This window comes from Protopterus annectens, chromosome 8.part0 (assembly GCF_019279795.1).
Source record: "Protopterus annectens isolate FY-2018-M chromosome 8.part0, PAN1.0, whole genome shotgun sequence".
In the NCBI taxonomy this organism is placed as follows: Eukaryota; Metazoa; Chordata; order Ceratodontiformes; family Protopteridae; genus Protopterus; species Protopterus annectens.
In genome coordinates this window covers 1,568,622,092-1,568,649,915 of record NC_056741.1, presented here as the reverse complement: position 1 = coordinate 1,568,649,915, position 27,824 = coordinate 1,568,622,092, and the positions used below count along the sequence as shown (strand labels likewise).

The window sequence follows — 27,824 nt, the reverse complement described above, 5'->3', positions numbered from 1 at the left end:
GTTTATCTACTTGTAATTCTGCGATCCATCGCAATTCAGCTGTCTCTGTATAATTAAAAAGATCTCCACCTATCAAATGAGGTACAATAATTTGTAAAGCCATGAAAGTAAAACCATGTGACAAGAACTCATTAACATGTTTCGCTAAAGCGTTGTTGTTATTTTTAAGTGAAATATCCCTAACATGCTGGAGGATCCTTTCTTTAAGTTGCCTGTCGGTCTTGTCAACATAAAAACACATACATTTATTATGAATTGCAATGTAAGAGAATGTCTGGTGGTGCAAATGCATATAAATGAGGAACATATTTATTATGAGAGATAGGATGTATGAAAATATTATCCTTGTTCATATAACCGCAGGTTTTGCACCATCTGCATGGATAAGTACCAGTCCTCTGACTTATAACTGGTTTAGAGTAAGGATATGTGTGACAAGAGTCTTTATTTCAGATTTTTACTATTCTTAAATAGAAATTTCAGTTCTTCATCAAGTATTTTCTTAATCTGTCCATCCATAGTTAATAGCTTCCAATTATTTCTAATGACTTCACAGACATTCACATCACTAGAATAACTCATTGTAACTTTAGTTCTATTAACTTTTTCCTTTGTAGAAGAATGTTTAGTAATATGATTCCTGTAATAAGCAGAAAACTATGGCACGCCTTTAGTAGATGTTAATTCAATCTTTGTCCCCATCATGTTATTCATTTCTTTAGCATTATAACCTCTGGCAACTAATTGTTCAGCAAGATTCTCAGATGCTTGGACAAAAAATCATCTTCTAATGTATACATTCTTGAACTGCCCTTTCATTATATTGCAATATATATAGCCAGGGTGTATGCTAGTTCTATGTAAAAGTTTGTTCTTCCAATATGTCTTCTGATGCATCTGGGTGGTAAATCTATTGTCTTTATCAACAGAAATATGTACATCCAAAACATTAATTACCTCATAAAAGGCCTGCAAGGTGAATGTAAGAAAGTCAGTGGTGCCTTCCAAACAAGAAACAAAGTCCTTAAGTTGCTCTCGAGTGCCTCGCCATAGCAAAAATATATCAACAAATCTTTTATAATAAGCGATATATTGATGAAACTCATGTACAGGTGCAAGTACGAGATGTTCTTCCCAGTTAGCAAACACAAGGATGGCATAACTGTTTGCACAGGGGGTGCCCATCACTACCCCCGATCCTTGCCAAAATATCTTTGTATCTTACATGGAAGGCGCTACTGACTGTCTTATGTTGACCCTGCTGGCCTTTTATGAGGTGATTGATTTTTTTGGATGTATGTACTTCTGTTGATAAAGACAATAGATTTACCACCCAGATGTATAAGAAGAATTGTTGGAGGTACAAACTTTTGCATAGAACTAGCATGCACTTTGTATATAATGAAAGGACATTTGGTTAGAACATCAAGATTGCATAGATCAGAAGATGACTTTTTACAAGCTTCTGAAAATATTGCTGAACAATTAATGGCCAGAAGTTACAATGCTAATGAAGTAAATAACATGATGGGGCAAAGACTGAATTAAGATCTACTTAAGGTATGCCATAGTTTTCTGGTTATTACGGGAGTCGCACTACTAAACATTCTTCTACAGAGAAAAACGTTAATAGAACCAAAGTTACAATGACTTTTACTAGTGATGAGAACAGTGTCTGTGAAGTCATTAGAAATAATTGGAAGCTATTAACTGTGGATTGATAAATTAAGAAAATAGTTGCTGAAGAGACATTTTTATTTAATAATAGCAAAAATCTGAAATAACAGTTACAGCTGAACAGCGATGGATCACAGAACTGCAAGCAGATAAATTGCTGGGTCTGAATGGGCATGTTCCCCTCAAGCCCATTCTAAAAGGACGTCAGTTGAATGTAGAATCTAATTGGCCTATAGTAGTTTAAATGGATGTTTTTAGCTCATTAGATTTGATCTGAAGAAGGTTTTTAACCCAAAGTGCTTATCTGTTCATGTTCTGTTTTATCAAATACATCATTTTATGCTCTTCTATGTGGTGTCCGCACTGGTTCTTTTTGTTTTTGAAAAAGATGTTCATTATATATGGTGCTGGACTTTGGTGGCTGTTGGTGAGGTTTTTTTTTTTGGTTTGTTTTTTAGTAATTGCTTTTTTGGCAGCCATCATAATTGTATCACAGCTCAGAAAAATCATCTCCCTCCTCACACCAATCTGCCCACCTAGCATCTCTGACAGAGTGGTGTTATTAAGTTAATCCAGTTCTAAAAAGTGACCATCCAGTAAGCTGTCCCTAGCACCACAAACAGCATACTGTACTGGCTTATCCTGCTATATCCACTATACTATAGGTTCCAGTAAACTCTGAAGAGATGTAAAAGAAAGTTACTAACAACTGTATTGACACAGAAAACTACATTTGGTTTTAAGGAAAAAAATGACTAACTCATCCAATCTTCCAAAAGTCTTACTGATAAGAACAGTGCAGAAGTTTATGAAATCATCAGTTTCCACAAATCACTAAAATGGGTTTATGTTTTTACCAAGCATTGTTGAATTTCTCATTCTGCTTTTAATTGCAGACTTAAGAAAGGGTAAACAAGTTTATTCCTGGGTGGTCAAGAAGCAGAACTCTTTTAAGAGCAGCACAGTTCCTGTTTAAGTGCATGGAATGTAGAGTAGGAGTTTAACCAAAAATGTGTATCTAGAATACTAACCAAACATAAGCATTTAATGGCTCTACTGCCACAAAGTCAACACATGTCAGGATACATGTATCCTTAAGTAGTAAGCAGCAGTGTTTATTACTTCAAGGTAAATGTGTTTATTAGGGGTCACATAACAAAACTATAATCATACCTCTCAACCATGCCGAATTCCTCTGTATTTACCAGTTTTGAGGTTGAAATAATGGGGTGCCATGAATTCCCGAGTGGCCTCTTTAATTTTGAATTTTCCTGGGGGGGTCTTTTTTTGGGGGGGGGGGTGAATTTTGCTGATGTCATCACGTGCAGGGGCCTGCGATGGCGTCAGCTTCATGAGCACTGCTGGTGTACTACTGCACCCTGTGTTTATTTTTTCTGTATGGCAACATGTTTGAGTTGCAACAGCAGAGTTAATTAATGAACGGAGTGGTGGTGGAGGATACTGAGAGCAGCAGCAGCTGTACTGTGCTACTGATGTGTAGTAATGTGTATTTAAATTAATTACAGCAAGGAAGGAAGGCAAGCCATTTATTAATACTGTGCAGCAAGCACTCTAAGCAGCAGTCGTTGGATGCCACAGATGGACCAGTCTTCTCTTCTAAAGAAATTATGAGAAGACATATCACCAGTTCTTCCCCTGGCTCCTCCAGGTAAAAATAAATGGTCCACTCAATTCAGAAATCTTAGACACCAACCAAACAGCAACCTGAAAAGTATTATAAAATGATGAAAGTTGCCAATTATCGACTCGTTCAAGTAAATTCACATTTGCAGTTAGTTGCTTAACTGTCAGTAGCTGTGTTAATGGCGCAGCTGGGGGGTGCGGGAGGGGCAGTTTGGAACTGTCACGTGTTCAATTGCAATTAATAGTATAACAGTCTTCTTCCCTAATACATCTGTGCTGTAACTTGTCAGGAAACTTTTTGCTGCTGCTGTTTTGCAAGTTTTTATTGCTGCAATCTAAGTAAGATGTGTGTGTGTGTGTGTGTGTGTGTGTGTGTGTGTGTGTGTGTGTGTGTGTGTGTGTGTGTGTGTGTGTGTGTGTGTGTGTATGTATGTATGTGTAAAAAATGCCCTAGGTAAGTATATTACTCAAACCCTGTACCTTAGGTACAAGGAGCAAAAGCCTAAATTCCCTATCCATAACACCACTTGTGATTCCTTGTGATTCAATGTCTGGAATGTTTGGCTCATACTTTTGGTTTGTTCCTCTTAAAATTTGTGGTTTTCTAGCAAATCAGTGAGAAATGAATTTACTGAATAATGATAGCCATTTAAGTTTCAGTCTTCCAATCTTTCAGGAAACACATGGTAACATAAAACATTTTATTCTAGACACTTTCCAAGATTACACAAGCAATGTTTAAAATATGTTCCTGGTTATTGGGGATTTGTCCCCCTAATAAATTTTGGCTTTTTCCAGATTTTTTGTGCTGCAAAGCTGAGAGATATAGTTGAGTGTCGACTGGATTTTACAAGAAGCTGACAGCTTCAGGGGAAGAGAAGTTTAGTGCTGCTTATGTCAAGTCTGCTTGCATTGTTAGTAGCACAACGGGTAGTATACTTGCTTTTGATGCAGAAGGCTGTGGTAGGTTCTACTCCCACAGTATGTAGATGGATTGCTGGTACTGTACTGTGTTGTACTTTTAAAGGGGGTGGATGATGCAGTCCTGAAAACGTCTTCCTTTGAAAGAGATACCTAGTAACTATGAACCTGTTAGCTAACTAGTGCAATGCAAGCTTGACTAGAATTAGATCAACATCATCAACCCCCCCCCCTTTTTCTGCTTTTCTACATGGGGTCAGCTGTTGCTTGTCAGCTTTTAATATCTCTCTCGATTCAATGCAGTTATAAAAGACAACTGTATTTTAGTTTTATACAAGTTTAAAACATGCTCAAATTTTTAAATAAAACACTATTTTGGTTATATTTTGTGTTTAATATTTTGTCTGTTCTTCAACTTGTGTTTGAATACTGGTATCCCATAATTCCACTGGAGTGGGTGGGGTTACACAATTTCTATATGCAAATTTTATGTTAAACAGCACACTATTTTTGACCAGTTGTACCTACTTTTCTTGGTGCGTTGTCCAGATTTTTGGTGTTTCCAGGTTGAGAGGTTGTCTAAACTTCATTTTTTCAGATAACTTGTAAGTATAACGAAGTTACCAAACTTCTCCAGATTTTATAGGGTGTACAAGCAGAAGTGGATGACATATGGAACCAGAACTTCAGCATTTTTAGCAAAACACATTAAGTAGCATGCAGTAATGATTTGCAATTACTTCTTCTAACATTTAAATATCTTTAAATAATCAAAGGTCATCACTTTTAAATTGTTCAAGAATGTTATATGGTTTATTTTATAATAATTTGCAAATTTAAATACCTTTCTGACAGAAGTTCTTCAAAAAATTTCATACTTGGTGGAACTTTGATGTAAATTAAATCTTCAAATATAGCACAGTAATCAGTTTGCGCCGAACCCTTAAAAATAAATAAAACAATGATTATACTTTGTCACTGTTTACAAATATAAAGTTTTTACTTTTCTTTCATTTTTTATTTATTTATTTTGTGCCTGATGCTGTTAACCATCAGACCTACTCGCTATCTATCTATCTATCTATCTATCTATCTATCTATCTATCTATCTATCTATCTATCTATCATTCCATTCATTCCCTTCTTTGAGAGACAGCCAACCAAGAGGTATTATCATTGAGTTAACCATCAAGGATGGTTTGACATTTTCTTGTATTTTTTTCTCCCTGACCCAAAATGTCTATACTTAGTAAGGTGCCATGAGGAAGAAGACGTGCAACAGGCTGACAGTGGATGATGCTATCTCAGTTCTGCAGTGGGTTTTCCTTCCAAGCAGCCTTACCCTTTCCATTACAGCATAAGCAGTGGTTTCCTTCGTTACCACCATGGATGTGCACACCCCTGGTAAGGCAAGTGGGCCATGTCTCTCGCTCTCCCTCACTGCCTGGCTTCTCCTGTGCTAACTGAACTACAGTTGCATGAGTCATAGTCAGAGCTCCATCCCTCTGAGCCACAGAGCCAGGCTACAAATACAAAAGTTAATAGAAAGTAATGATGAAGAAAGAGCTGTTGATTTCTCAAAGAATACAATGCCAGAAAAATCTGCCTTCATGTATGCCTCTTTTCTAAAGTAATCAAAAGACCCAAGGAGATTTAAACATGTACTTCAAACAAAGTTAAAAACTGTTTAGTCTAACAGTGCTTGCATATGTGCAATGATTCTGTATGAACTTAAGTGAACAGCTTGAATGTGATGGGAACATACACCACTGGAAAATTGCCAAATTGTAATTTATGCGTCTAAGATATAAAACAAATCACCATTTTACAATGAAGATATTGTAATGTGTACAAATGTAGCAGGGGATAATATTAAAATTCATATGTCCACAGGTATGTACTAGGCTAACTGCATTTTACCTTTTGGAGCTTAAATTAACCTATACCATTTGGTGTTAGATTGGTCTTACCCATCCTATTGTTGATAATTATACATTACTCTAATAAGGGTAACAACTGATAATTTGAGGGGACCCATGCATGGGCTAAAGCATTTAGGAGCTGCCTCTGTCCACCAGTAGTACAGGGGGCAGCCCTGGGTAAATGCTCTGTTTCCCTTCCATAGATCCAAGTTGCACGTGAATACAGACAGGGATGAGATTTTACGTTGACAGGGAGTCTGTTCCAGAGCATCTTTTGCAAAATCTCTCTCTCTCTCTCTCTCTCCAAACCATTCTGTTTATGTTACAGAAGAAGTTTATATCCCTAGACTGAGGATTTCTGATGTCATTTGACTTGCTGATGTGCTGTAAATCTATTAATATTGGATTGGAGGATGTTTTGCATGCCAGCACAGGTCAGCTCTTAGCAGTCTGAAATATACTGAGTAAAGTGACTGGGTTGTCAGTCAGTCTATGTAGGCCATACTGTTTAGGCTTTGTACCTTTTAGTAAGGTATCTCTGTTGCATGTGTCTGGACAGATACCTCATCAAACCTGGAATGCTTTTAAGAGTTCACTAATTTGAATGTTCAATACTTACCCAAAAAGATGTAAACAGATCATATTATAGAAACAAAAAAGATTCAGTTTCAGAAAATCACATGATAGTCTTTTAAATCATAGTTCCATTAAATGTAAGTTTGAATCCAAAACCTGACAAAATATAATATTTTAAACACACATTTTGTTTTGTTTCTTATGTAGGTGCTAATTTTGTACAAATATGGACATTTTGGAAATTTCATCTGTTACCAGCTTAGTGACTATTTATTTTTATTTATCTATTTTTGTGTTTACTTAAATTTGTTTCATAGGTGCAACATTGATAAAACAATGATCAATTACAGGCTCATCCCGGGTTACATCATAATGTAACAAAGCAATGTACAGTGCACAGATAACAATGTTTTACATTTATGAGTTAGCACAAACAATATATACACAGAAGATCTAATAATCCAAATATATGTACAGTTACATATTTGGAATAGAAAAGCAACAATAGAGATAAGGTAGGAAAAGTAGAATTGCTGGAGATATGGGCAGTGATTGCTAGGGTAAGAAAGCTAATAGAGACCAATAAGATGAAAGAAGGGATTCAATTGTGCTTAGTTGGTTTAGAGCATTACTGGTGTGGTAAGCTAAATTACAGTTTAGAATGAGTGAATTATTCGGGTGGATCAGCTATAATGGAGCTAAAGCTACTACTCTTTCAATTAAAAACAAAAAGTCTCCAGTTTTCTGATGACAACTGCAACTCGCACATACACATGCACCCAGATTTTGCATATATATATATATATATATATATATATATATATATATATATATATATATATATTTATATATACATACATACACACACACACACACACACACACACACATATATATATATATATATATATATGGGTCTAGGACTATTCAATGAAAGCACATTTCACTGAAACACATTTGACTGTACACAATTCACTAAAAGCTCAATTCACTGAAAACACAATTCACTGAAAGACATTTCACTGAAAGTTATATATGTCCTTTCCTCCACTGTTGTGCGACCCTGGAGTTAGTATATATAGTAAGGGGGGGTGTGGGGGCATAGCCCTCCCATCTATTTTAAATATTTTCAACTATAAACATGGATACTCGCAATTCCAATAAATGACTCTTTTGTGAACTTAATGTTGTTGTTTGTCTTTTCGGCTTTTCCCGGTTAGGGGGTCGCCACAGCAGAACTCGGGTCCGCTAATGATTGGCAGTAGATTTTTACGATGCTGAGTTGCCAGCCCCATGCCCAACCTTCAGTGAAGGCAGGCCCATTCACGCATGTCTTTCGGAAGCCACTCGACCGCGGGGAGGACATGCAGACTCCACTCAGAAGGCACTCCAGCCAAGAATCGAAAAGGAGAACCTTTTGCTGTGTGGCAACAAAGCTACCGCTGTACCACCGCAGCTTCTTTTGTGAACTTAATATATATCCAAAATATGTGGGGGGCTATGACCCCCCCCCCCTACTATATATATACTAAATCCAGGGTCGTACAACAATGGGGAAAAGGCCATATATAACTTTCAGTGAAATGTGTTTCAGTGAATTGAGCTTTAAGTGATTTGTGTACAGTCATTTGATTTTCAATGAAATATGCTTTCAGTGAATAGTCCTAGACCCATATATATTTTCCAACCCATCCAGAGAGCATGCGTAAAATCTCAATGGAAGGAATGCATATAATGCTTTAATGAGGCATTGTAGTGCAACTAACCATCACACTGATCTGAAATTCCAGGTTTTAATGCTTTTGCTAACAAAAGGTGTGTGCGCAGGGGTGGGTGGGAGTGGGTAATACCGCTATTACACTGGTATATGAGGAAACAAATGCTTTCATCTATCTAGAGACAAATTATTTTAGTTTTAATTACAGTGCTGATAAAGAAACAATTAATGATGCCTACATTAAGTGTACACCATTCTGCTTGAACAGACGACATAGACATTAGTCACACCTTCTTCCTCCTGATTTTAGTTTTCCTACTGATATTCTTGCAGCTTTAAATACTGACAGGGATTCATGACGGTTACCATACAGTGTAGACTACATGTACACTTGGTGTAATCTTTCTGAGTGACTAGAAAGCGCAAAACCATGATAATACTGTTCTTGAATACAAATCATGTACACTTAGTGTAGGGTTTATTGAATCTGGCTCAGTGTCTTGTATATGTTTGTCTAATATGTGGTGAGCAGCTGTTACCACACACAAAAGAAAACAGAATGAGCATTACAGTCTCATTTAAGAGAACATATTCACAATTTGAATAGATAATAAGCATATAATGTGAGGAATTATAATAGTTAACCGTCAAGCAATTTGAAATGTGTATATTTTTTAATCCATGTATAAGCACGCCATTCTTGCCAGTAACTTTAACTTTTTACATTGCTTTTACCCACTGTAGTATATCTGCTTCTGTCTATGTATTTTACTAACCACACTGATAGCTTCCACTCTTTTACTCCTCTCATGTACTAACTTATCATACCACTGTCTATACACCTGTTTCACTAACTCTCTTCCAAACCATACCTTCAGCATTATTTTTCTACTATTTCTTCCTATCTCATCCACATATCTAATACATTATCTTCTTCTTCGCATCTCCAATTTGCATCTCCAAATTACCCTCAGAGTATTTAGTATATAAAGATTTCTCTTTCTATTTAATTTAATTTCTGTTAGTATTGTACTGAACATATTTATATCTCTGTTTATTTATTTGTAAATTGTATATATCGAACATTATTGCCACCTTATGTATCACATGTCATTTTATTGTGCAGCCTCTGCTGAAAATAGCTTTTTCCCAAATTAGACTTTTCTAGTCGACAGAGACTAACAAATAAATAATTTCATATTTTACAGCCTATATTACCTGATAAGTGAGGGTGATTATACAAAACATTGTATGAAGAAGCAAAATGGCAAATACATTTGAGTTCAAATAATGGGCTGAATTCAATGTGTCGTGTAGAGCTGTGCAAACATGGTAAACATCCCGGCATGCAAATTACTGCATAAGCAGCTGAACTGTATGCTAATCAACCAATCCAAGTCAGAGGAGCTATTCAACAAGCTATAAAGCAACCATGTAGACTCAGTGCAGGTTTTGCCTGCAAATTCCAGTGCCTATTGGAATACAGCCACATAAACTACTCTACACAGAAACAATGTCAGGGGCTGCTGTTGCTCTTAACATGTGTTATGTGCAACAGGCCCAAGTATATGCTGCTGCTAGCAGATCTTGGCTAAGAAGGAGAAGGATCTCTCAACAGCAGGTACAAGTACGACTCAGTCATTGTCCACGCTGGTGTAAACGACCTGAGACGTACCTCCTTGGACTACATGAAAAGAGACATTGAGGAGCTCTCTGATTATGTAGCCCAGGCAGGTATGACCCTGACCTTGAGCAGTATCCTACCTTCACCAAGAATGATGCCACAATACAGGGATAAGATAATTAGCTTTAATAATTGGCTTAAACTCTGGTGTCATTCAAAGGGGATCCAATGTCTGTCTGCCTGGGATGACATGCTGGACAAGCCATGCTGCTTCGCAAGGGACGGCTTGCACCTGTCACCCCTGGGCTTCCGGATATTGGCAAAGGCTCTTGCCACCCCTATAGTGCCTTTTTTAGGCAAGGCTCAAATTCTAAACCTACCACCCTAGAACACAAAAAAGGAAAAAAACTAAGGGTAATGCTGCTCAATGCCAGAAGTCTCAACCTCAAAATGCACACACTCGAGGCCCTTCTCAGTATGGAGAACATCGATGTCTGTGCTGTGACTGAAACCTGGTTCAAGGCTCCTGAGAGCACCCCAGCACTATCAGATTTTACCTCATATCATGCGTTCCGGCCCCAAAATCCGGACAACACCAAGAAAGGAGGGGGGGGTGTCCATATTCATCAAGGACACCCACACCTCTAGGTTGGTGGCAACGCACGATGCATCGGAGACCATCCAGGTGCAATTAACCATAGGCAAGACTGCTCTGCAATTTGTAGCATGTTACAGGCCACCCTCTCAAACTCAGGAACCTCACATAGCTTTCCTGAAAACACTGGAGGGGATAAATGTATCTCCAAACACCATCATACTAGGTGACTTCAACTACCCTAATATAGACTGGGATCATTACTCAAGCCCAAACACTCTAGCCCAAAGGTTCCTGGAGTTCATAAACTCAAATGCCATGGAACAACTAGTCACCATCCCCACAAGAGGTGAAAACATACTTGATCTCATCATCACGAACATGGGATCACAATGTTCAACACCGGAAGTATACCCCTCACTGGTGAGATCAGATCATAAACTAATCTCACTGGAGGTCCTCATCCCGCCCCCACCTGAGATAAAAAAGACCACAGTGAAAAACGTCTCAAAAGCCGACTTCACACTTCTAAAGAATAGTGTGGTCTCCTTTAAGGCCCCCGAGCCGGCGGAAAACATTAGTCAAGCCGCTGATCACTTACAAATGCCTTCTACCAGCACCTACAGGACTGCCTGGATCAGGCAATCCCAAACAAAACAAAGACTCTTTGTACCAAAGGCAAGCGTCCAGTCTGGTGGACCCCAGCCATAAACAAGCTCTACAACAAAAGGAGGAAGCTACTACAAGATAGAGCAAAATCCTTAAAAGGTAAGACACCTTTGATCATTATAAGTAAAAAACTAAGAGCCCTCATAAAATCATCCAAGGCAAATTTTGAGAGAAAAATCGCTAAGGATTCAAAAGACAATCATAAGGCCTTCTTTAGCTATGTTAGAAACCTGGGAGGAAACTCCCAGATATGCTCAGAATTAGCTCAAAATGATGTGAAAATTACTGAACCTACAGACATTGCCAACATACTGGCTGACAGGTTCAGTGCAAACTTCTCCCCCCCTCCCCCCCAAAAGGAGAGATATCTATACCAGAGGATTGTAGCCCCCCAAACATCTCTAACGCCCAGGTGAGAACTGCTCTCTCCAACGCGAAAAACACAGCATCCATGGGACCGGATGGTGTCCCCGGCTGTGTGCTCCACGAACTCAATGAGGAATTAAACCCGCAGTTAGGACAGCTGTTTAATCTTAGCCTCACCTCAGGACACATACCCAAGGAGTGGTGCACGGCAACTGTGGTCCCACTTCACAAAGGCGGTGCCTCTACCGACCCTGGAAATTACCGTCCCATCAGCTTGACAAGCCTGATCTGCAAAGCTATGGAGAGGATCATAATGGAACTCATAAATAAAGACATAGGGAACGTGCAGACTTTGGATCCAACCCAGTTTGGCTTTGTCAAAGGCAGATCATGCCTTTTAAACTTGGTTGACTTTTTCGAAACAGTCACCAAGGCCATTGATGAGGGAAAGGCAGTCCATACGGCCTACCTCGACCTGGCAAAGGCTTTCGACACAATACCCCACTCAGGTATCATTGAAAAACTCATCAGCTTAAATGTAAACCCATACATCACAAGATGGGTTGCAAACTGGCTAAGTGACAGAACCCACAGGGTCAGAGTTGCTGGCGCCATGTCAGACTCAAAGCCTGTCACAAGTGGTGTCCCACAGGGCTCAGTCCTGGGCCCACTCTTGTTTGGAATCTACTTTTCAGAAGTACAAGCAAACACAGGAGGGTTATGGCTGACAAAGTTTGCAGATGACTACAAACTGGGCGCCATAGTCGAGAACACATCTGACACAGATATCCTTCAGAAGGGTCTCACAGAAACGGAAAACTGGTGCCAGAGCCATGGCCTAAAGTTAAACGTCAAGAAATGCATAGTCATACCCCTCGGGAAAAACAAGGTTACCCCTAGCTACCATATAGGTGACAATCCACTGAGCACAGAAGAGGTTATCAGGGATCTGGGGACCCAGGTTGACAGTAACCTTTCGTTTGACACTCACGTTGCTAAAGTAGTTAGGAAGACCTTCTACATTGCCCACCTGATCATGAAGGGATTCACATCTAGATCAAGGGAGGTCATCGTCCCCCTGTACTCATCACTCATCAGACCAATGATTGAGTACAATGCCCCATTCGGAATGCATCTGACCCGACACCTGCAGCAGCTGGAAAGGCCCCAAAAGTTCCTCACCAAAAGGATAAAGGGTCTCAAAAATATGTCTTATGCTGCCCGACTGAAGGAACTCCAGCTCTATTCAGTAAACACGCTTACTCAGAGGTGACCTGTGCCTGACATACAAGGCCATGTCAAACCCAGATTTGATGAAGATGCTTCACCTCAAAAAATCTAGATCCCTCAGAACTACAAGGGCGGGAGACTTAAACCTTGACACGGTTATTAATAGGACATGCTGGAGGGACAGATTCATCACCCAGAGACTCCCTATGCTGAGGAACAAAATCCCGGTACATGTGAGGCCGAGCACCTCGCTGGCCTTGTTCAAAAGAAATCTTGACCAATGGATGGGAGATCGCAGATATACCCCAGGGATTACCTCAGTGTCACTGCTTGACAGAGGCACAGCAAAATAATGGGCATAGTTTCCTTCAAACTAAAGGGGTGGCGAAAGCCACAAAACTCTGGGCTAGGCTTATAAATGCCCTTGGGCAGATAGCCTAGTATGAACCTATGAACCTATAAGGGTGTTTAGACCCCATTTAACTTTTCAAGGTCTGCATGAGGTGGAAATTTTAGAGTGCTACAGGGTGTTTAGAGACACACTACGAGAACTCTGCAACCTCTGTCGTCCTCAGTTGAGAGCATGGGCAAACCGAGGGGAACCAAGTACCTCTGGAGACTAAGATATGTGTAGCACTTAGAATATTAGCTACAGGCACCTTCCAGAGATCAACAGTAATTAGCATGCAGGATCCTGCATCATTTTCTGAATGTTATGCTACAACACGCTAGTACCTACATACATACATTTCCCTGTACACCTGAGGACAGAGCTACAACTATGCAGGATTTCTAACATGTAGCATATTTCTCTGAAGTGCTGGGTGCCATAGACTGCACAGTGCACACACATTAATATCAAAACACTATCCAGGGAACATAGAAGAGTGTACATAAACAGAAAGGGTTTCCACTCCATTAAATGCCAGTTTGTGTACAACACTAAGGGAGTCATCCTGAATGTGTGTATTGGCAACTCAGGCAGTTAACATGACTCCTGTATCTGGCACAACTCTCAACCGTATCAGAGGTTTTCTAAGGGGGATATCCCACAAGGGCAAGTGCTGGGGGATGCAGAGTATGTATTAGAGTTGTGGCTGATGACGCCCATCAGAAATGTATACACACCAACCAAAGGAAGCCATAATGAGCCACATCCTCAAACAAGAAATCTCACAGAGTGTGTGTTTGGGCTGCTAAAGTAATGATTCCAGTGTCTAGATACATTAGGGGAGCCCTGCAGTGCAATCCCTGTACTCGTGTTAAAATTTACACTGTCTGTGCTATACTTTACAATATTATCCTTTGAAAGCAGCTTCAGCAGGATCACCAAGGGGAAGAGGCACACATCCCACCACTACTGACAAGGTCATCATAGCCACACGCAGGTGAGGAGTCACAGGGGGAACCACCAGCTGCTGTGTGTGTAGGTAGACATAGGCATGCACAATATGCTCTCACCCTGGCCAAGAGGTAATGGATAGCACACATGCTCATCACTTAAGTGGTACAACTGTCATCCTATGCAGATACATACAGTAAAACGGATGCCAGGTAATGCTCACAACTTTTGCTTACCCATGTAATGGCTGTGTACTGCTAGCATCACACAGAGTCAGCCCCAAATTAAAACACTTGTAACTGCCAGACTATCAAGGCAAGTGTTGAACCTGGAATAGGAAAATAAATGGCTAATAATACAAATGCATGGCAGATCCTTGCATAGTGTTACTTGATAATGTGTAAACTAAATGAAGCAACTCACTGGAAAGGAGGGTCCCAATGGATGAAAACATTGCCTTTATTAAAAACAAACAGAATATAGAGCACTTTCGTCCCATACCAAGCAGGGACGTATATGTATTCTGATTAAGTCCCTGCTTGGTGTGGGACTAAAGCACTCAATATTCTGTTTGTTTTTAATAAAGGCAATTTTTTCATCCATTGGGACCCTCCTTTCCAGAGCATTGCTTCATTTGGTTTACTGGTTTTCTTTGTGCACTGCACCTTTTGGAGTTCATTTTACTTGATAATGTAACTAATTAGAAGGTGGGTGACGAGATCAATATGTGACAGCAATGACTTATGTCAATAGATGTGTTCTCTGTCCGCTAATAGTCCTCACACACAATACAAAAACATGTAAGAAAGCAGTACAAAAAGAGCATCACAAACACATATATAATAAGCACTCAGTCTGCTATGGACCCTGGGCATCAGACAAAAGTCTTATGTATCCCTGAATCTAAAAGACAGAAAATCAAGGCTACGCAGAGTTATCATTATTTGCACATGGTGTTGTTTACAAGGGCAGGACACCAAAAGGCAGTGAGTGTGTGTGAGTAAGACTGACAGGCAGGCAGAAATTTGGATAAAGTATCAAATGGCTACGGAGACAGAATGAGCTGTAAATCTCACGAATGACCCATGGAACTGTTAAGCGTGTGTGTTTGTCGGGACAGTCAAGTTGAAACGTGTGTGAGAGTCTGCAAGGACACAGCCAAGCTCTAAGCTAGCTCTACGTCCTGGTATGTCAGACAGGTATGAGCCATGCATGGTAGAGGTAACATTTCATTGTTGTCACCCCTGACAGTGAGAACTGGCTCTGCCAGGAGTTGCATGATCAGGCACAGCCACACTGACTAGCATTAAATGATGCTGTTGACCTACATCCACACAGATGCTGTCCCCCTCCCAGCAGACATTCCATCAAAGACACTGCCTGGTCCATCATGTCATTCATCCGATCCACTGAATCAGCCACACTCTGGAGGCAGTCATGCATGTCAGCCTCTGCCACATCTATAACCCTAAGCATGTCCACAGAGGTCCTTGTGGAATGTGCCTGCATCTCCATGATGACCCTAAACATATGCTGACTGGCACGTAAAGACACACCAGGATCAGTAGGAGGTTGGACAGCAGGCCTCCTCTGAGCACCCCCAACAAGTCTTCTGTGTGGAATCTTGCCCACATTTTGGCTACAGCCGGAGTCAACCAGCATTCAAGCTGCAGTAACCACACTACCCTGATCAAGTGCGTCACTCTTCACCTGTCTAATATCTCAGGGCTCTGTGGAAGAGGTATGTGTATGCCTACTGACTTTGCCCGAGTGAAATACACAGGGTGGCTGAATGTCAACCTCAGTGTCAGATTCAACCTCTGTACCCCCCAACTGTGCCTGTGTTTGGCCACCATCATCATCAGAGTCTGCTAGTACTCTGACATCAGGTGGTAAGAGTCCTTCACCTCCATTGTCAGGATCACCTATGATAATAAGCAACAAACACATATAAAGAAATTAATACCTGCACTAAATCTTTAAAACAATTTATATGATAACAAACTAACACTGGTCACACTATCGCAGATGGTACAGCAATACACACAACACTCATTACACCCACCTCACACATACAGACGAATGCATATATCTGAAGAATTTTCATCAATAATCAAATAAAAATGTTTGTCTTACCATGTGAAGATGATGCCACACTTGGTAGGGAGAATGGTCCTGGAAGAAATGAAGCAAGGTAAGGATGCAATCATCACAACTGCAATAACACAGGGGGACAGTGAATACAGAATATTTGCCTGTATGTCCACTAGCAATAATTTTAACTGAACTGAATCTTAGTTAATACATCCACCCAAAGCCCACGTGTAATGAACAATAATGTGTTGTTAAGTCTCTTAAGTTATCAATAGGTTCATCCAAAAAAAAAAAAAAACACCATGAAGTATTAGTTAAATGTTTCTATATTTTATTATACAACCAAATTTTACAACTTGACATACATAAGCTTACCTGGAATCTCCTCATGGCACATACTTGTCCTCCCAGAAACACCAGCACTGACATCAATCATGTGTTAGTGTGCAGTTTCTACTGAGTCTTCTGGATCTCTGACAGTGGACAGGAACTCTTCATTTGGTGTCAGTGATAGCTCTGTAGCAGGACACCCCCCCCCCCATAACCAACTGTTCATGGACAACTGCAGCTGCTCTCCTCCGGGTTGAATAAATCATAACAGTGGCCCTGTGATGCACCAAATCATAAGTCCTGGTGCACCCCCCCTATAACATTCATATCACTGACTAGCTGGTTCCAAATATGTATTCTGCCAGCCACATCCCCCCATCCTCTCTCAAGCAGAAGGGAGCCATGGCACCTGAACACCTGCCCTATGATGTCATTTTCAGGGTCACTGAAAGTGGATTGACATGGATTTGTATGCTTGGGTGCCATAATCCTATGTGACACAAAACAGACAAGGACACAACACATAAATATTACATAATTTAATTCCTATTCATATGCACATACATATATTTTCAACATTAAGCACTGGAGACATGCATTTCAGTTATTAAAAGTGAAGGCTGTGTGGTTGCACCATACCAAACTCACACACAAACCAATGTTTGGACCAAAAAAAGGAATATCACTTTACTAATGTATTGTTTATCATGGAAATAATAGGATAACTCCACAATTTCAAGAGCAAACCTTTTTAAACACACACACAACTTTTGTTGCGGCAACACACAAATGGTACTTGGCTTTCTGACCCCCAAAAACAGAGGCAAATGAAAAGTTTGTAAAAACCAAGGAATACTACATAATTCAATTAAGACCATGATGCTTTGCCAGAGATGGCCTGCATCTGTCTCACCTGGGATTCATGATTCTGGCAAAGGCTCTTGCCTCCCCTATAGTGCCTTTTTTAGGAAAAGTGACGAGGTTAAAACTACCAACATAAACATTTCAACAAAACGCAGATTAAAGGTCATGCTGCTAAATGCTGGGAGTCTAAACTTGAAACTGCATTCTCTGCAAGCATTCCTAACCCTGGAAAATGCTGACATCTGTGTGGTCACAGAAACCTTGTTCAAAGCTGCGGAGAGCACCCCAGCCTTACCTGGTTACTCATCCTATCATACATTCAGACCACAAACTGTGGGTAGTAAAGCCAAAAGAGGTGGAGTTTCAATATATATTACAGACATACACACCTCCAGGCTGGTCAAACAGTATGACGCACAAGAGACACTCCAGGTGCAGTTAACTATTGACAAGACCCCTATACAAATCATAGCTAGCTACCGGACCCCAAATCTGACCCAAGATACCTAAACTGCCTATCTAGACCTCTTCAAATATATCAAGATTCAACCCTTTACCCTGATCCTGGGTGGCTTTAACTACCCAAACATAGAGTGGAAGAACTACTCTTGCCAGAACACAAATGCCCAGGGATTCTGCGATTTTGTCAATACACAAGAGGTGGTAATATCTTGAACTTGGTATTAACCAAGATGAGTAACGACTGCAGCATCCCTGCAGTATCATCCTCCCTTGTAAGATCCGACCATAAAGTGGTCACATTTGTAGTCACCATCTCCCTCCCCCCCTAGCTAGAGTCAATCAAAAAAACTTCTCCAAAGCTGATTACAGCCTCCTGAGGGATGGTATAAACAGCTTCACAGTTCCCTCCCCCTCTCTAGCAATTGGCACCAGTATCCAAAACTATACCAAATTACTATACAAACATTTATATAGATGCATGGAATCAGAACTATCTGACAGGACTAAATCATCCTTCGCAAGGAAGAGTAAACCAGTCTGGTGGACATCTGCAATAAATAAACTCTATAAAAAATGAAAAAAATTACTGACCAGGACCAAGAAGGAATAGATGCCCAACTGAAAGCAATCTCTCCTTAGCCTAAACAAGCAAATAAGAGCACTAGTGAAATCCTCCAAAGCAAACTTCGAGTCCAAATTGGCCACATCTACTAGAGACCATCATAAGGCCTTCCTCACATATGTCCGTAATCTCAAAGGCAGCACCCAGGTCTGTTCAGAACTGATGATCAAAGATACCACATATACAAATGCCATAGATATAGCAAACTTGCTGGCTGACAGATTCAGCGAAAATTTCACCCCTCTGTCCCCCCATCAGTAAATCAGGACATTCCCATTCCTGCCCCCTTTCCCTTATATCTAGGGATCAGGTCATCACTGCTCTCTCAAAGGCAAAAAATACAGCCTCCATGGGACCTGATAACATCCCAGGCTGCATCCTACATGGACTCAGGCAGGAACTTGCAGCATCAGTAGGCACTGTATTCAACCAAAGCCTGAGTACAGGTTTAGTCCCAGCTGAGTGGAGGACAGCCACTGTCATCCCTTTACACAAAGGTGGAGCATCCACTGATCCGGGAAATTATAGACCCATCAGCCTAACTAACCTGATCTGCAAGGCCATGGAGCAGATTATCATGGACCTTCTTAACAAGGACATTGGCAACCTCCAAACACTTGATCCCACACAGTTTGGCTTCATCAAGGGGAGGTCATGTCTGTTAAATTTGGTCAACTTTTTGAGACAGTCACCAAAGCCATGGATGAGGAGAAGACAGTGCATACCGCCTACCTTGCCCTGGCCAAAGCCTTCGACAATATCCCCACTCAGACATAATAGATAAACTCTCTCAACTAGGCATCAATCCATATGTTACCAGATGGGTAGCCAGCTGGTTCACTGATAGAACCCACCTAGTCAAAATAGGGGAAGCCACCTCAAGCAATAGACCCTTATCGAGTGGCGTACCCCAGTGTTCGGTTTTGGGGCCTCTGTTATTTGGGATATACTTCTCTGAGGTTCAAGCCAAAACCAGTGGGCTATGGCTGACCAGGTTTGCAGATGACTGCAAGTTGGGAGCTGTCATCAATTCCCCTAGTGACATGGACTCACCCAAACAAATGACTAGTGCCAGAAACATGGCCTCAAGCTGAATATAAAAAATGCATCATCATCCCCTTTGGGGAGAGAGATGTCCCCACAAATGATCACATACCTAACATTCTAAGCACGCAGTCTGTCGTGAGGGATTTGGGCACCCAGATTGATAGCAGCCTGACCTCTGACCTCCATGTTGCTTCCATTGTATGGAAAGCTTTCTACATGGCCCACCTCATAAGTAAGAGCATCTCATCCAGGGACAAGGAGGTCATAACATCCCTGTATTCTTCCCTTATAAGGCCCATTACTGAGTACAATGCACCATTCAGCATGAACCTCGCAAAGCACATGCAGCAACTGGAGAGACCACAGAGGTTCCTCACCAGAAGAATCCAGGGCCTCAAAAATCTATCATACACAGATAGGCTAAAAGCCCTGTGCCTCTACTCTGTTTCATACAGACTCCTCAGAGGTGACTTCTGTCTGGCATACAAGGCAATCTCAGACCCCACCTTGATGGGACTTCTGCATATGCGCAAGTCAAGCTCCACTCAAGTAACCCACACACATGACCTCAACCTGGTCTGTGACATCAATAGGACTTGCTGGCAGGAGAGATTTGTGTCCCAGAAATTCCCCCATCTATGGAATAGATGCCCTCTCCATGTCAAGTAGAGGACCTCTTTACCCCTTTTTAAGTGCAATCTGGATAACTGGATGGGAAGTAGAAAATACATCCCTGGGATTCCACCTGTGTCCCTGCTGGACAGGGCCATCGGGTGCTGATTTGTCTATGCATGGGCTAAACTCTTGGCTAGGCTTATAATGGCCTTGGGGCCAATAGCCTAAAAACTTCCTATGATCATATATATGCTTTCAACAAAATTCTCACAAAATATGCACACATTTTAAACAGAAAAGTAAATTCTATATGATTGACAGCCACTTGTCACTGTGCCCAGCATTCCCCTGGAAGTGTCTATGGACCATCTTAGAAGCATAACACCCCTGTGTCATTGACAATATATATAATACATTACATTTCCCTGAAATAACATAAGAAAATTGTAAGATAAAAACCAAATAAAGGTGTGTTGGTGCTCAACAGACCAAAACCACAGACAAAAATGCACCAAAAGGACCATGGAAAGCTCCTTTTAATGAATAAAAGCAAATAAAAGACCAGTATACAGTCCAGATACACAGTGTTTCATGCTGAGCGCGTTCATCAATGAATTGGCTTCATCAGAACAAACTGAACCTCACCCCTAAAACATTTAAATACTCTTTTTTAACAAGCAGTCAATCAGTATTTCTAAGGAATGCTCAGCTCACATCCACTTTTCAAAGAAACATGAACCCATTCAACCATAATGAACAAACCCTTAGTAAAATCAGTACACTGATTTAAAAATTTTCTAAAATTTTTTTTTTTTTTGCGTAAAATTTTTTAAATCAGTGTACTGATTTTACTAAAGGCAAGATATGGTATCTCCTGCCTGAAGACAAACATAAGAACAGACCATAGGCAGGATGAGTGCAGTCTTTGATTATTTTCCTGACTCTGCTGAGGCACTGAGCAGGCTACAAGTCCTGGATAGATGGGAATGTGGACCTGATAATTCTCTACACCACTTTCACCACCCTCTGGATAGATTTGCGATCTAAAATCATGCAGTTTCCCAACCGCACTGAGAGATTTCTAGTCAGGGTGCTTTCAACGGTATCCCTGTAGAAGTCTGTGAGAATTGAAGGTGGTAATTTTGCTCTCCTCAACCTTCTTAGAAAGTGTAGCTGCTGTTGCGCCTTCTTAACAATGTGAATGGTGTTTTTTGACCAAGACAAGTCTTCCTTGATATGCACCCCCAGGAACTTGGTGCTCTTCACCCTCTCCACTGTTTCTCCTTTGATTGCGAGTGGACAATGAGCCTCACATCTCTTCCTGAAGTTTACTATTATCTCCTTTGCTTTATTCACATGCCATGTTGTTCTTGTCACACCAGCCAATCAGTTGGTTCACCTCCTCTCTGTAGGCTGTTTCACCACCATTGCTGATGAGACCTACCACTGTAGTATCATCCACAAACTCAATAATGTGGTTTGTGTTGTACCTAGCGATGCAGTCATGTGTCAGCATGGTGAATAGCAGGGGACTCAGGACACTTGAGGCACTCCAGTGTTCAGTGCGATTTTCATTGAGGTATTGTTGCCTACACATACCTTTTGTGGTCTGTCAATAAGAAAGTCTAGACTCCAGTTGCATAAAGGAGTGCCAACACCCACATGCACACCTTTCTCAATCAGATGTTGAGGGATGACCGTATTGAAGGCTGAGAAGAAGTCAATAAATAACATGCAGACATAGCAGTTTTTGTTCTCCAGGTGTGCCAAGGATAAGTGAAGTGCCAGTGAGATGGCATCTGCCGTATTGTGACTGGATCTATAAGTGAATTGGAGTTGGTCCAGTGTTGCAGGAAGAACTGATGTTAAGAACTCTTTGACCAATCTCTCAAACCACTTCATTACAGTGGAAGTGAGAGCTACTGGGCAGTAGTTATTCAGGCTTGAGGGTACAGACTTCTTGGACAGTGGTATAATGGTTGTATTCTTGAAGCACTTGGGTACTGTGGCCTGATTTAGAGAGGTGTTGAATATGTTAGTAAGAACAGTAGTTTGTTGGTTAGCACAGTCCCTCAACACCCGCCTCAGAATATTGTTAGGACCAGCCGCATTTCTTGGGTTCACCCATTGTGGCACCCTTTGAACACTGCTGACGTAGGTGTTAAGCTCATTGAGAAACTCTGTGTTATCATCACATTGAGAAGGTAGGGACCTGTAGTTTGATATAGATTGTATACCTTGCCACGGACACCTAGAGTCTCTCAGTTCTGAGGAGTGACTCTGAATTTTATGTCCATAGGCCCAATACCCTTTCTTATTCCACTACCTACCTTTACTCTGGCTTCCCTTAGGGCATCTTTGTCTTTAGATTTAAAGGCAACATTGCGTGCTTTCAAGAGCTCATACACTCCACTTGTGAGCTAGGGTTTCTGATTCACCCATGTGATGATGCTCTTTTTGACTAAAAAGTTGTTGTAAAAAGATACATTTTAACATGTGTGGTCTGCCATCACACAAACACACTAAGCTGCGTTGCATAGAGGTCAGCACTCATACATAGAATTGAGTGTGAAAAACAAACTGCTGCCTAGCTGTTTCTGTGGCAACAGGCATTAGTTAATGGCCGCAATACTGGTGAACCAGGGTTCTAATCCAGCAAATTCAAAAAATGTTATTAATGCTGGTCTACTGCAATTTATATAAAAATTGACAATATAAAAATAATTATACATAAAATTAACTATGTATAGCAGGTGGCTTGAGCATACACATGATATCAAACATATATGTATAACTGTGGTTATCATGGTTCTACAATTAAACATTTATTTTTTGCACATTCACATCTCGCACATACATGGTTAATCACGCAATACTTTAATGTGTATATATATAACTAATAAGCATGTGTGACAAACATGTCATCAGCTGCAGTGAGCAGTCTGCACAGTAATGACTGTAAAAAATACACTTGTTACCCACCCCCGGATTCATGAAGCTCGGCGCAAGGCCGGTGTAAGGCCCGCGCCGGCCGTGCGGCATACAAATGGTGTAGTAGCGCCATATGCATATTAATGAAGGTGTGCCGCTACCACATCCGCATGCATAGGACACGTGCGCGAGAGCATAGGGCGTTACTAAGCTGCGCCCGGAGGCGTGTCAATGTCGGCTGGCGATGAGCAACCTAAACTGCTGAATATTATAGCCTGCCTGCAATAGTAATCGCACCTATCAGTGTCCGTGGATAATGAAACATATGCAAAGCATGCAAGACAGTTCCCGGCCACACAAAATGGAGAACAAAACAGAAATGCACGCAACATAATATAAGTTTCCGTCCATGGAACAAATGATATTTAAAATCGTGTGTCCGTAATGTACTGCAATGTCAGAAGTTATACCCAGTGGAAGTGAAGCATCATGTCAGCGCCGCCAATACACACATCTAGCCCCATGGGTATGGTCACCAGCAGTCCCACAGTGGTAGTGATAGTACACAGCAGGGCAGTTGTGACTATATAACAACCATAAAGAAACCTGACAGTCCAAATTGTATACCAAACACACACAAACATATGTATATTAAAATGTGCTATACACATGAACAGGAACGTAATCGTCACATACACATAGGATGCTATATGCGGAACTGGGATATCCAAAAGTAGAACCCATGCATGCAAATGAAATACGCAACAACCCCAGTATAGCACATAACCCGCACCCATTTCCGAATGTCCACCAAATCCAGCTACCAGCCTTGCGCATCCGTACACCTGCACATAGCGAGTATTCCCCATATGTAGTAGGAAGTATCATCCTAGGCAGTGTCCGGATTGCAAATATGTATCCCACGATTGTAAATATCCCATCACAGGTACGTAAATCCAAATGCCCGCGCGTTAATGTTACGGCAAAATGTGTGCACATCCCGCGTGGGATAAGTAACCTGTTGAAACCTCAGTGTTGTTTACACGCCACGGTGTCCATTACTGTACACATCTGGACAAAACATGTATGTGTAGTCATGGTACTGTTCAGTTTCTACACAGGCATGCAATTCATACTACGCAGGATGGAACAGCTGTCCACCATGCAGGTCACCCCACTAGGGTTGCCACCTGTTCAGATGGCCAAGGTGGGACATCCCTTGTAGAAATGTGAGAATTTGCAGGATAAAACATACCCCCGGCCAGTGCAAAGGACGGAATTACACGTGTATGCCAAGATAAAAGCTTATGCCATAGCATTTGAATAGCTTATGCTATCCCAAATAATAGTTATGTGTACCAGATACAAAATACCTGTATCATGCAACTAGTACAGAAAATAAGAAATATATTATTGTCTTAAAATCACAGGACATTTGCCATGTCTTAGGTATCGTCGCAGGACACAACTGTCCAAAGTGGGACCCCCCCTCGCAAAGAGGAACAAGTGGTAACCCTACTCCCCACTGAATTATCGACAGTATATATTCAACTCAATCACATACCGACACCACCTCTCAACCTATTACAGCAAGAAAACCTGGACAAAGCCTAAAAGGATGTGTGGACAAATAGGGACAGATGTAATCACTGTTCTCACAAGCTCCGAAAGTTCACTGAATAATAGTATGTACATAAGCAGGAAATGTTGTGAAGGATGTGGGGTAGTCCCCAGTATTACAGAGGTCCGTAATATATACTGTAACAAACCGTCACATATGTTGACTGTACTACTGCATACCCGTAGTTAATTCATAGTTACGTCATGTGCAAAATAATAACCCTCGTAAGAATGAATACAGGAAATAGTCAAATGTGAATGGGAACACCACTCACCGTGGATTATGTATTGTAACCACCCCCACCCATATTATGTATTGCCAACATCATAAGCTGCTGACAGGTGCCCAAACACCTGTGTCTGTAAACAGATTAAATGTTTAAAATGGACAATCCCTGTACATGTGCTTTGTCTGACATTTGAACACAGTCAGGGCAGTTCCGTTCACCAGTCGGACAAGCCTAAACCCAGATCACCACATGAACACCCTGACAATTAAAGACCTGTATGTGTCAGGAATATAAGCCTTTGGGTTCTGAATATCCCTGCAGTGATGAAATATGCAGCTTGGGTCCAGAGCAGTAGGGAATAGGGAATGTGTAACATGTAGTACCGCATTTTTCCCAGCAGGAGAATGGATGCCTGTGACGTAAGTGAAGCGGTGAGGCATATGGTAATGTTGCTATGTACTATGGGTATGCATATAAATGAGACAGAACACCAAACGTACACTGGTTACAGCATCTGGCCAACATGAATGCAGTCCCGGTTGAACAACAACTACAGCACATATAATGTGAAAGTGTAATGAATGTGTCTGTGCTGTACAGACAGTTAAATATGTAAAGGTGAACGTGTGTTTCGCAAACGTCCGATACTTACTGGTACTGTCACAAGTAATAAAGCCCACGTAAGCACAAAGACTTAGTAAACATATGTAACCCACAATAAGGAAATCCAAGTGCACCTGTGCGTGTGTGATCTGCTCACAGCATAGTAAATGAATGCTGTTTCCCCCACGTTAGTTATACATGGCTCAAACCCATTAACCTCATAAAGTATGAAACCGGACGAAGCCATGCAAACTATCGGTACAAATAGGGACAAACCCCAGATATGTGCCAGAACAAACATAGAAAGTGGATAGAATAATGGGTGTGTCAGTAGCATGGATTCCCTGAAGGGTATGCAGTCGTAACCTGAACTGCTTGCCAGAAATCCCCACTGTAAGTCTCAAATGAAATGCCACTACATTGCCAGATAGACACAGGTTTATGTAAAACACAGCGAAGATAAAGGGGCAAGCAGCTGTACACTCTGCGACAATCTGTATAGTGGAAAGGTATGGTATGGATATAGATATATGTGTATACACATAATCCACAGACGTAAACCAAAGCAAGTTATGAAATAAGGATTGTACATGTATATATGTATACACAACAGACTTATGTCCCGTAGATATGACATATGTACATAAATAGGCGACGTTATATCTAATATGGGTAGACAGACATGCAGGAAAGGTGAATAAACCTCAGCATTCAAAAACATTGGCCAGAAAGTGACAATCCAGCAAGTTCTACACTTTAAACATGCAGATAGGTGTCCATTGCAGGACTCCAGAAATTGAATCATACGTAGTGTCAACCGACATTGACGCAAAAGAAGTGACCGCAGCAAATACGAAATAGCTGTAGATGCAACAGTATCAGGTGCAAGGGTGATGACACATGTGTCGATAGAATGTATGACATACGAACTGATATCCGGAGAGTGGGGAGTGCATATAAGTGTCTCCACACTTCAGTAACGCACACATTAAACATGTGTAATGGGTACTGTAGAGGGTTGTCAGGTATGGGAATTATGGGTATGCAGAAATGGGCCTAGGTGTTGTTTGGCAGGGATTTCATAGGCCCGCCCTGTGGGAGTGATGTGGGTATAGCACACGCCTATATTCTCAATAATGGGGCAAACCATCCACTGGATATTGCGGAAACCATTTTGGCAACATGTAGGGCCCTATATCAGTGTCATGTAGGCGATTATCATGGATGGACATGCGTACGACCAAGATGGTACCCATAACTGGCAAACTGTCAGAATAACACAGCTGCACTAAGGCATAGTACATGAAATACAAATAGGGACTATATTAGATATACCCCAGACAAAGTCAGAACGTTGTGAGAATACTGGCGTACCCATGAATACGGATGTTATGAGTGTTACTAATCATGTAATGGAAATGTCAGTCACTATTATCTACCGCACAGTCCGTAATGCCTTGCCAGCAATTTACCAGAAAGGCACATCACTATGACAAATGTAACAAGGTCAAACATCAGGGAGTTTACCCATAATGTGTACAGGTTAGGGGTATGAAGGTAACCTGTCCAAAATACATGTACAGAACTAGTGATACTAGGTGGACAGGTGAGAAGAAAGACATCAGGACAAATGAGAAAACATGTACAAGTCACACGCATGTACACCGACAAATGTGAATGACAACGTATGCCCTGTGAATGTCAATGTGGAAGGTTAATAGACACAAACGTAATGTGTCCCTCAGGGTGTCATGCAGTGTCACCGTAACAATGTCCAGTCCCCCAGACACGTACGTGAGCTCTGCCATTGTCTAAAAGTGCAAATACCGGCGCACACATATGGTACATGATAGACCAATTAGTGTGGATAAGCAGCTGTTGGCCTGTGTGAGGAATACAACTGTCTGGGTAGGTGTGTCCTGCAATATAAATGTAATGGCATGTGGCCTGTGATGCCGCCATACAGTGTGTGTATTAGTGTCAGAAAGTTGATATTTTGTTACCGACACATACTCCGCAACTGTACAGATTTACGATGAATGTGCAGAGTTCTGCCTCATATGTTTGGTGTGTTCCACGTAACAGTAACATTCTGGCACTTCCATGATAACTGAAGACATGAAA

The 27,824-nt window shown here is 41.1% G+C and overlaps 1 protein-coding gene across 1 annotated transcript in view; it reads right to left on the bottom strand.

The window, feature by feature from the left end:
• LOC122808514 overlaps positions 1–27,824 on the bottom strand; it is a 1,519,214-nt gene that overhangs the window by 254,155 nt on the left and 1,237,235 nt on the right. The window contains exon 17 of the mRNA XM_044079469.1: positions 5,087–5,184. Within this exon, the coding sequence (XP_043935404.1) occupies positions 5,087–5,184 (98 nt within the window). The remainder of the gene's footprint in view (positions 1–5,086; positions 5,185–27,824) is intronic.